Source organism: Equus quagga, chromosome 14 (assembly GCF_021613505.1).
Source record: "Equus quagga isolate Etosha38 chromosome 14, UCLA_HA_Equagga_1.0, whole genome shotgun sequence".
NCBI lineage: Eukaryota > Metazoa > Chordata > Mammalia > Perissodactyla > Equidae > Equus > Equus quagga.
In genome coordinates, this window is record NC_060280.1 from 83,931,539 (window position 1) to 83,942,644 (window position 11,106).

Sequence of the window (11,106 nt, forward strand, 5' to 3'; positions counted from 1 at the left end):
GCATGCAGGACAGCAGCACCACACGCACGCAGGACAGCAGCACCACACACATGCAGGACAGCAGCACCACACGCACGCAGGACAGCAGCACCACAGGCACGCAGGACAGCAGCACCACACGCATGCAGGACAGCAGCATGCGCATGCAGGACAGCAGCACCACACGCACGGAGGACAGCAGCACGCGCATGCAGGACCGCAGCACCACGGCTCTCTCCCGTCTGAACCGCTTCTCCAGGCTTTCAGAACCGCCTGAGGACGCTGCGCCACACCCTCAGCCCCGCTCGCCCCTGAGCCCCGCTTCCTGACAGTCTCCTGACTCCTGGATCGGCTTCCTGCGTCTGGTCAGGTCCTGCCTCCTCCTCCGAGGAGTCCTTCGGCCACACCCGGGTCCTCCCAGGCTCCCAGGCGTTGTGCCGTCTTAGGTCCCGTTCCCCCGAAGCGGAGCCTGGCTCAGCAGTTCGGGCGCAGGGCACTCAGGGGTGCTCTCAGGAGAGAGGCAGTGAGACGCAGCACGGAGCAGAGCACGGAGCTGAGCAAGGATGCGGGCTCGGGGTCCGGCCTCAGCCCGAACCCCCGGGAGCTCTGGAGCGTGAGCAGCAGCACGGTTACCCCGGCCTGAGACGGGGGTCCAGGCTTCTGTTCGCCAGCCACCGGCCGCGGGCTGACCCCAGCGGGACGGGGTGACCCAGGCGGGCGGGCCTGCGTTGCGCTGAGGACACTGAATGCGGGAAGCGTCACTGAGACCCGCTGGCAGCCGGCGCGCCCAGCTCGGAGACGGCTGCACCGGCCCGGGAGGGGTCCTCGCGGCACCCCTGCCCCGCCACGCCATCCCCACTGACGGAACTGCGCCTCCTTCCAGGAACCGTCAAGAAAAATGAGACCCTCGGACAACACACTAACGTCTCTAATATAGAAAAAGCACCTAGAGGGCCGGCCCCGTGGTCCGTGGCTAAGTTGGCGCGCTCCACTTCCGCGGCCCAGGGTTTCCCCGGTTCGGATCCCGGGCGCGGACATGGCACCGCTCATCAGGCCACGCTGAGGCGGGTCCCACATGCCACAGCTAGAAGGACCCACAAGTAAAATACACAACTATGTACAGGGGGGATTTGGGGAGAAAAAGCGAAAAAAAAAAAAAAAGCTCCTAGAAATCAATAAGAAAAAAACCAGAATCCCAAAATAAAGACACAAACAATACGAATAGATAATTCTCAGAAAGGTTAATACATATAGCTACCAGACATATGAAAACATATCCAGTCTCAGTCTTTATAATAAAAATACAAATTAGTACTTCACTGGGACTCCACTTTTCACCTATAGTTAAACCAACAAAATTCCTAAAGTTTTATGAACATGTGGGCAAAAACAGTGTAGTAGGGCTGGTGAGAGAATAAATTGGTACAATCAGTATGAGGGACGATTTGCTAATATTTATTTAAAATATGAATACATAGGGGCGGTTGGTGGTGCAGCGGTTAAGTCCCACTTAGCCTGTTCCACTTCAGGGGCCGGGGTTCGCCTGTTCGGATCCTGGGTGTGCACCTACGCACCACTCATCAAGCCATGCTGTGGCAGGTGTCCCACATACAAAGTGGAGGAAGACGGGCACGGATGTTAGCTCAGGGCCAGTCTTCCTCAGCAAAAAGAGGAGGATTGGCAGCAGAAGTTAGCTTAGGGCTGACCTTCCTCAAAAAAATTAAAAAATTAAATAAAATATGAATACATGCACTCCTTGAGAAAGTAAATGTAATGGCTGAGAGTGGAGCCAGGTTGGCTGCATGGCCACCTGCTTGCTGTCTGACCTTGGGTAGGTTGCTTAACTTCTCTGTGCCTCAGTTTCCTCATCTTTAAAACGGAGGTAATAATAGTACCTTTTTATAGGAGTAGTAAGAAGCTGAGTAAATGGGATAAGATACAGAGAGTGGAAAAAAATGAGATCCTGCTCATCCTTTTTGCAAATCAAATCTTCCTCTTCCTCACGCCCTGTAGGCAACTCCCCCGCTTTCTTTTTTCCCAGACATTGGCCTGGGGACTTGATACATCAGAGCAGTTGTGCTAAAAGGTGGAGATGTTGCAATAGGAGAAACCTTAAAGGTACAGGGGCCAGAAGCCCTATTAGAACAAAGCAGCCTTGTGGCTCCCTGGTCCAGCCCAGCCTGAGGCTCCAGAGAATCTCCGGGCTTGAACTGCACAACGACCAAAGTGAGCAGAGACCCCAGGAGCCCTGGATACTTGCCTCAAAGTGACAGGCGACCCATCCAGCCACCTCCAGTCCCCTTCGCGGTCCCTGTCACTCAGCCCCAGCCAATACACCCGAGGAGAGCCGTGAGCCTTGGTCACAAAGTTCTGCAAAGACAAACTCCATTCAGCCATCAATTCTTCCACACCACCCTCAGGGCAAGGCTCTGGGCTCTCCTCTGTCCCGCACGCCCCTCCCCGTCCCGAGGGCGCGCACTTCAGGAGCAACACCTTCCTCCCGCTGCGGTGCGAAGGATCACATTACTTTCTCACACGACCTGTGAACCACTCTGTGCCTCAGTTTCCTCATTTGCAACAAGAGAGGACAATAGAAGCTTCCTCCTCGCCGGGATATTGTGAGGATTTAATGAGTTAACACATAAAGCGCTCAAAACCGTGCCGGTGCACAGCAAGTGCCGTGGCGGTCTAACACTCAGGGCCACGACATGTGGAGAACAGCCAACGACAGCAACTGACGTGTGGGCCCTGGTGCTTCTCCCCATCTGCACGCTAATCCACACCAGGCAGAAGAGGAACTCATTGCTTCAGAAAAAGAACATAAAGAGGAAAAGAAAGGAGAGAAAGGGGGCTTCCTGGCTTTTGTATTTCAAAAGTCCAGGCCTTTGGAAGAAACACTTCGGGCCAAAGACAGAAGATTAGGAAGAAAATATCATGATTAAAAGTAACACCTCCCCAGGCACACTGGCCCACAGTGAGGGGACCCAGGTCAGCAACAGCCTGGGGTGGGGTGGGAGGCAACCGACAGCGAGAAGGGAACTCCCTGGGGTGGTGTAAATGTCCTGAGTCTTCACTGGGCTGGCAGGTATGGGGTGCACTGCACAGAGATGTCAAAATTCACAGAACGGATGCTCAGGATCTGTGCGTTTTACTGCGTGCTCATCATACCTCACTCAGCCAACCTCATATGAGACCAGGCTTCCCAGGAGGGTGGAGAGAAGAGGCTGCAATGGGAAAGAAGTTCTAAAGATGTAGACACAGTGGGTGCCACAGACAGGGCTCTACATTCACCCCGATGATCCCCACGTGATGGCCAAACCCCCAGATGGGTTTGGAGCCTCCAAAAAGTAGAGAAGACCTGGGCCTTGCTTCCTGGGTAAAGCACCAGAGAGGTGTCAGGAAACCAGAAAGAGAAAAAGGCTGCCTTGCCCATCAAATTAGAATAGTGCTAGCACATAGTAGGCGCTCAGGAAACGTTGGCTGAATTAGCGAATTACTAAGTGAGCTATGCAGTTTCCATGGATTATCTCATTTAATCCTCATTGTGACCCACTAAATCAAGCATTATTATTATCCCCATTTTATAGGTGGGAAAACTGAGGCACAGAAAGGTTAAATAACTTGTTCAGGACCATTCAGCCAGGGGACGTCCCAGCAGATACCAGCTTGGAGTAAAGACATCAAGGACTAGACATCCACTTGCCTCCACCTTGCTCCCACATAACTGTCCCCATTCAGAAGGAAAATGGGTGACCTCAACTGACTGAAATCAAACGTCCACCATCCAGGTATAATGAGAGCTCAAAAGAGGAGCTCAGTGAGTTATTTAAAGCAAAGTTGTGTTTCTATGATTGATACCTGCCCCTCTTACATTATGCAATTTAATCCCCCAAAACTCCTCTATATTAGCTACTCATACAAATGGTGCTATGAAACAGAAAGATAAAAAAAAGAGAGGGGACATACAGGAAAAAATAATAATAAGGTAGACCTAAACCAGCCAAATAACGAGTACATTAAGTGTAAATGATCTAAAAACACCAATTAAAAGCCAGAGGCTGTCAAATTAAATTTTAAAAAAATAAAAACAGGACCCAACTATATGCTGTCTACAAGAAACTCACTTAAAAATAATGGCATAGAAACTCAAAAAGGTATCTGCACCCCACGTTCACAGCAGCATTACTTACAACAGCCAAGACCTGGGAGCCACCTCGGTGCCTGTCGATGGATGATTGTATGAAGCAGATGTGGTGTATTATACACTGGAATATTATTCAGCCATGAAAAAGGAAGGAAATCTTGCCATTCATGACAACATGGGTAGACTTTGAGGGCATTGTGCTAAGTGAAATAAGTCAGAGAGACAAAGCCCAAGACTATATAACCTCACTTATATGTGGAACCAAAAACAAATGACCCGTATAGATATAGAGAACAGACTGGTGGTCGCCAGGCGTGGGGGGGGTTGGAGGGTGGGAAAAATGAGTGAAGGTGGTCAAAGGGACAAAGTTCCAGCTGTAACATAAGTCAGTCCTGGGGCTGTAATGTGCAGTCTGGTGGTTATAGTTAATAATCCTGTGTTGTATATTTGAAAGTCGCTGAGAGAGTAAATCTTAAAATTTCCCAGCACAAGAAAAAAAATTGTAACTATGTGGGGTGGTGGACATTAATTAGACTTATTGTGGTGATCAGTTAGCAATACGTACAATATGGAATCATTATGTTGCATGCCTGAAAGTAGCATAATGTTATATGTGCAGTATAAAGAAAGAAAGAAAGAAAATGCCGTAACTGGGATAAAAGTGAGGGGACGGGAAAGCTGAATCCTGCAGACGCTGCTCAGTGGTGCTGGGGGCTCATGTCAGGAGCACGGACTTTGAAACCAGTCACCCAGGCTTAAATGCCAGTGCTGCCGCTGACTAGTCGTGAGCGACCGCAGGCCAGTTGCTTAGGTGAAATGTGCCTCAGTTTCCTCATCTGTGAAGAATCAATGATTGTACTGTGTCCAAGCGGTGTTACCACCTAACTGTGGGACCAAATCATTAACGTTGCTTACACATCCCAATGCTCCCTGCAGATGTGCAGAGGTGGAACCGTTTCCCTGCCACCTGACAGCACAGGAGAGCCCGCGAGACTTGCTCTGTAGCTACAAAAGCTTCCACAGTCCGCGTGACGTGCTTTCGCCTCTGAGCTGTGGACTGTCTGTTCCTCCAGCACACGGTGGCCTCTCCTGACTCACATGCTAGTTGATAGGGTTGCTGTGAGGATTGTGTTAACACACACAAGACGTAAGACGTTTGCAACACAGCCTGGAGAGTAGAACGTGCTCCCTGAGACACATTCATCTCTCCGTCTCCACGTTGGGGAGGAAGCGGGGGTGCGCAGAGGCTGCCTGGACACAAGCCCTCACGACGTTGTCTCAGTGAGAGCTCGCTACTGAAAGTGTCCAGGCCTCAGGAGCCATCCCATTTCTCTCCCCCAGGCCAGGGAGGGGAGCAGGGATCCTGGAAGAGAGGCGGTGGCCTGCTGGTGCTCAGGGCTCGGAGGGAGCACTCACCTGCTCAGCAGAGTTGCTGATGATGAGCAAGTGGGAGTAATTCTCCTGGCAGAACTTCCGGGCTTCCTCCCACGCTTTGGTGCTCGGAGAGAAGTAGTAGCACTTGCCCTCAAAGGGGAGCCAGCCCTCAGGGCAGGTGACCCTGGGACAGTCTGGGGACAGGACAGGATGCTGTCAGAGTGGCTCCAGAGCCAGGATCGTGTACGTGGTGTGCCATGTACAGTTGTTCAGGCTGCAAGGGCCACCATTCGCACAGACTGCACTGAGACTCACTCCCCCGGACTTGTGCCACGTGCCCCCCATCCCAGGGCAGTTGCCCAGGCCCCACTCACCTAATAAGCCCCGAAGCTCCACCAGGGACTGGTTGGTGTCGGCTCGTATGCGGTCAATGTCCCTCTTCAGGCCAGCCAGCCCCGCCAGGCCAGTCACTGTCAGCAGGGACGGGCTGAAGCGTTAGAGACCCAGACCCCCGTCCGCCCACCCACCCAGCACTGACAGCAGACACACCAGAGAGAAGCAAAGAGCTCTAGAACGACAGGCTCAGCACCCAGCGGGAGTCCTAGAGCGGCTCAGAGGAGCGATTGATCCCTGGGGCTTGGGGAAGAGTGGGGATGGTGGGCTTCCCTGAGGAGGTGGGTTTTAAAGGAAGACGGTGATTCTGTAACTGTGAGGGGGAGGGAGAAGCACACTAGGCAGGGGCCGCCTTGGAAGCAACGGTGGGGGCAGGCATGTTGGGGAAGGCAGCAGAGCTGGAGAGGAAGCTCAGAGGAGCTGAGCTCCAAGTAGGGTGAGGCTCCACGTCTGAGTCCTTGAATGCCAAGGCAAGGGTTTGGCCTTGGACTCTGGACAGGGAGAAGCCACTGATGGGTTTTGAGCAGAGGAGTGGCTTGGTCTGGGGTCTGAGGTGAGGGAGGGTGGAATGGAGCACTGTTCAGGCGTCAGCAATCACGGTGAGGGCCAGCCCAGCCCAGAAGACTCTTCCACAACTAATGTGCATATTCCCACTAATCCCACACCAACACGCCCCCTTCCAACACTCCCTGGGGGCCTCAGGGGACAGCCCTGCAGTGGGACAAGACAGAAATATAAGATGGATACATAGATAACACATATACTTTATCCTTGACACCCTTCCCTCCCACTCACCACCATTCCCAATCCCTCCCCAGGGGTCTGGTCAATTTTACCTCCTAAAACTTTCTATTCCAACTACTTCTCTCCATTCCCAGGGTCACAACCCTCATCCAAGCCACCATCACCTCTCATTTGTCCAACTGTACCATCCTCCTCCCTTGTACCTATGATGTTGCCTCCGACCACAGGGCCTTTGCACAGGCCTGAGACCCTCAACCCCTCACCTGGTTAACTCCTTCTCTTTCTTCACTCAGCTGCAGCACCATGTCCCTGGGGAAGCCCTGTATGACCCTCCCAAAGATAAGGTCCAGGTCCCTTATTAGACTTTTTCATAGAATTGCCTTCCTCTTACTTTGGGCTATTCATCAAAATTTGGCATTTTATACTCATTTGGGTGATAATTTGGTAAACGTCTGTCTGTGCTGTCCGACAGCAACAAATTGTGAACCACATAGGTAATTTTAAATTTTTTAGTAGCCACAGTTTTTAAAAGTCAAAAGAAACAGGTAAAATTAACTTGAATGCTCTTTTTTTATTTCTGCCAATACATCCAAAATATTATCTTTTCAAGGTGTAATCGATACTAAAGATTATTACTGAGATACTTTACATTTTTTGCAGCGAGTCTCTGGGATCAGTGTGTTTTACACCTACGCGCATCTCAGTGCAGAATGCACACAGTGCGGGGGCTCCACAGCTGCAGCGCGCCACCGCCCCCGGGTGGGGCAGTGGAGGCCCAGCGCCCGCGCGCACGGGCCGCAGAGACGGCCTGCATCTGCTGTGCTCCCCATCCTGCCCATCCCCGGCACCGGGCACAGGGTCCGGCAGAGACGGGGTTGGGCTGGCCTTGGAGCTTGGTTTGAGGGTCAAGAGAAGAGAAGATTGGAAGCGCTCACCATTCACTCGCCACGCCATCTGCTGAAAGGTGAGCACCCTCAGCTCCTCCACCACCTCCTGGTCTGTAAGAGGAGTCCAGCCAGCTTCAGCCCAGGTCCCCCAGGGCCACGTGCCCAAGCTCCCTCCATGCCCTACCCTCACCCTACTCACACTTGATCAGGGTCACGGCCAGACCGGTGCAGCCCAGGAGCAGTGACACCACCACCAGCAGACACAGGTACACCTTCAGCCTCTCCTCCTGGTGGCAGCCAAGGGCCCCGGGCTTCTGACCGAGCCAGGGCATTGGAGTGGCTGGGGGCGGGATGGGGACAGAGACTGACACAGGCGCTCCAGAGTGAGGAAGGGCCCCCTGAGCCTTTCTCCAACAGCAGGGGACAGAGTTCTGTGATCATGACTATATCACCAGACGGGGCCAGCAAGAGGGCGTCGCGGGAAGTGAGCCCAGAGCGGTGACAGAGCTCCCACTGCGCCAAGCATCCCACTACGTCCTGACTGTCTTGTCGGAGCCTCACCTCTATGATGCAGATGTAAATAATATTCCCACTTTGCAAGCAGGTAAACTGAGGGCTCAGAGAGGTAATGCATGACCGGGACTGAGCGCCGCTCTTCACATCGATGATGTATTACCGTGTACTCTCCAGCAGCCCCTGCCCAAGCTGCTTCCCATCCAAGGAAGCGTGTGGACCTTCCTTCGGGACCGAGAACATTTCCTGCACCTGCCGCGAGCAGGTGGTGGGGCCTGAAGGGAGCCGGGCAGACACCTGGGGCCCTGGGAGTCTGGTCTAGACTCAGGGAGGAGTTGCTTCTCAAAGGAGAAGTTTCTCTGGCCCAGGATCTCGCTCTGGTGCTAAAGGTCTGCCTCAGACACACTGGCCACATGGGAGGGTTGACAGGGGCCCCCCTGGAGGACTTACTGCCTAGGGACAGCCGGAACGGAGGGCGCTCCGGATCGACGCCTGGGAGAAAGAGGGAGAGAGGGTTATTCGGAAGGTGCTGGAAGACTCTGTCTTCCAAGACCAACCCCTGCATTCCCTCTGATTTGTTCTCTGCTCAGAATCAGGGGACTAGAAGGAGGACTTCCAAGTGTCGCCTCTCAGGATTCTTTCTTTTTTTTTTTTTTTTTTTGCAGAAGATTAGCCCTGAGCTGACTACTGCCAATCCTCCTCTTTTTGCTGAGGAAGCCTGGCCCTGAGCTAACATCGTGCCCATCTTCCTCCACTTTATATGTGGGACGCCTACCACAGCATGGCTTTTGCCAAGTGGTACCATGTCTGCACCCGGGATCCAAACCCGCGAACCCCAGGCTGGCGAGAAGCAGAACGTGCGAGCTTAACCACTGCGCCACCAGGCCGGCCCCTCTCAGGATTTTTAAAGGGTCCTCCCACTGCTCACCCAGGTGAGGAGATGTGAAGGTGACAGGGGTGAGGTCCAGGCAAGGAAGGGGTCAGAAGGACTACAGTCACGCAGAGCAGGGCTTCAGCCAGGTGCACAGCAAGGTACCGGCCCTGGTGCTCACCTGTGATCTTTGGGGGTTTGCAAGGAATTGGGGGCTTCTCCGTTTTCTTTCCTGAAGAGGGAGGAATGGTTGGTTGCTCAGGCCCAGAGCAGGGCAAAGCTGGCACTGGGTCTCCTGTCCCCCCGGCCCCAGCTCACCTGCCCTTGGAGGTCGTGGTGGACCCATCGAAGCTGAGGAAGAGAAGCTCAGAGTTAGAGCCGGTCCAAGGATGGGAAGGGGAGGGACAGCAGTGACGGGGGCAGGATGGAGACTGCAGTGGAGGGTTAGGGACGGGACAGGGCCAAGACAGAGGAACCAACTATCCTGGATCACCCGGGACTTTCCCAGTTTTAAAACTGAAAGTCCCGCGTCCTGGGAAATCTTTCACCCCTGGGCAAACTGGAACAGTTGGTCACCCTAGGTTAAAGCGCAGTTGAGTTTGGGGGTGGGGATGGGACCATGGTGAGGATGGGGTTGAAATCGGGTTGGGGAGCGTGATGAACATGGAGCAGGGGTGTGATGCCAGAGGTGGCGGGAATGACGGGTGGGGCTGTCGCTGCCGTGGGGGATGCGGAAGAAGGTGAGGTTGGGTTGTCGTTGGGTTGGGGCGTGGTGGTGACGCTGGATCGGGAAATGGAGATGGGAATGGAGACGTGGCTGCATTTGGAGATGGGGGTGCTAATTTGGGGGCAGGCGCGGCCCATCCTGAAGTGGGGATGGGGCTGGTCTTGGGGCTGGGCTGACGATCAGGCTGGGACCAGGTTGGAGCTGCAGACGGGCAACCAAACAGCAGAGCCCGGTTCACCTCCCACCTCATGCTGAGCCCCAGGGTGCCCTGCGACCTCCCAGGTTGACCCTGTCTGGACCCAGAAGTGGGGGATGTGGAGCCCTACCCCTCAAGGAACGTCCCCTGCCCAAGGACACCAGGGCAGCTTGGTCAGCTCTCAGGGGCCTGGTGGGGGTTGACTCAGGGAAACCTCCAAAACCTCCACTTTTATCCCCACTTATCGCACTCTCGTTGAGTTCCCAGCCAGGCATGGGCCACGCCAGCCTGAAGGCAAATCTGGGCCGTGGGTGTGACGTCTGGAGGCTGGGGAGTCCGCGGTCCACTCGCGGTTTCTGAAACACCGGCTTCCATGTCTTGGGCCTTTGTATCCACCACTTCCTTTCTGGGCTTCTCTTCCTAACAAACTCCTTCTCATCCTCAAGGCTCACACCCCAGTGTCCCATCCTCTGACGCCCAGCCCCCACACCGCAGCAGAGCCCTCAACTCCCCTCAGGATTCCTCAGTCTCCTGGGCCCTTGCCCTCAGACCTGCTCCCCTGAGCCAGCGCCAAGAACTGCCTCCCCCATCAGACTAACAGGTCCTCAAGGGCAGGCAGAGGCACCGGTACTCCCGCCATCACGGCGCCTGGCATGAGCCGGGCACACAGAAGCTGGCCATGGCTCTACCGTGCCCCGGGGGCCGTCCCCCCCCCACCCCCAACCCACACATCTCTTCACTGGCCTCTGGGAAGTCCTCTCACCCGGCTTAGGAGGAAGGTCCTTGTAGGGTGGCGCCATGTTCTCATAATCCTCCTCCTCCTCCTGGTCTCTGTTCCCTTCCAGAGGAAAGGCAGTGAGGGCCCAGCCCGCTCCCCACTGGGTCCCGCCCGCCCTGGGCTCTAGCCCCAGGGGTGTGCTGTAAAGGGTCCTGACCGCCCCCCGCCCCCGGCCGTGCCTGGCCAGCGCTGTACCTGGCACATTCCTGCCCAGAGAGTTCCTGTACAGGGTGGGCATGGCTGCGGCCCACGCAGGAGGCCGAGGAGGGCGGCCAGAGCCTGGTGGTCTGCTCCGTGTCCCTCCTCCTCACGCGTCTGGGGCCTCTCTCAGTTCCCTGTTTCTTTAAAAGTCAAGAATATGCAAATCCATCTTGAGGGGAACCCCCAGGGCCCCCCACACACACTTTCTCCCCAGGTTAGATTCATGCGTAGAGGCAAGAATGACAGCAGCCCCTTCCCTGAGCCCCTACAGCGCCAGGCCCTGGGTGGGAAGATGGACA

At 54.8% G+C, this 11,106-nt stretch overlaps 1 protein-coding gene across 2 annotated transcripts in view; it reads right to left on the bottom strand.

Annotated features, from left to right (window-relative positions):
- Positions 1 to 10,872, bottom strand: part of CLEC17A (C-type lectin domain containing 17A) — an 11,493-nt gene extending 621 nt beyond the window's left edge. The window contains exons 1-10 of one of the 2 annotated variants that reach the window (XM_046638384.1): positions 10,802 to 10,872; positions 10,592 to 10,666; positions 9,224 to 9,256; positions 9,087 to 9,137; positions 8,485 to 8,526; positions 7,721 to 7,861; positions 7,570 to 7,632; positions 5,872 to 5,967; positions 5,540 to 5,691; positions 2,240 to 2,349 (exon numbers count right to left, since the gene is read on the bottom strand). In XM_046638384.1, coding sequence (XP_046494340.1) covers positions 2,240 to 2,349; positions 5,540 to 5,691; positions 5,872 to 5,967; positions 7,570 to 7,632; positions 7,721 to 7,861; positions 8,485 to 8,526; positions 9,087 to 9,137; positions 9,224 to 9,256; positions 10,592 to 10,666; positions 10,802 to 10,844 — 806 coding nt within the window. In that variant the 5' untranslated portion in view covers positions 10,845 to 10,872. The remainder of the gene's footprint in view (positions 1 to 2,239; positions 2,350 to 5,539; positions 5,692 to 5,871; positions 5,968 to 7,569; positions 7,633 to 7,720; positions 7,862 to 8,484; positions 8,527 to 9,086; positions 9,138 to 9,223; positions 9,257 to 10,591; positions 10,667 to 10,801) is intronic. The other variant, XM_046638383.1, reaches the window with a different exon arrangement.
- Positions 10,873 to 11,106: the final 234 nt, after the last annotated feature.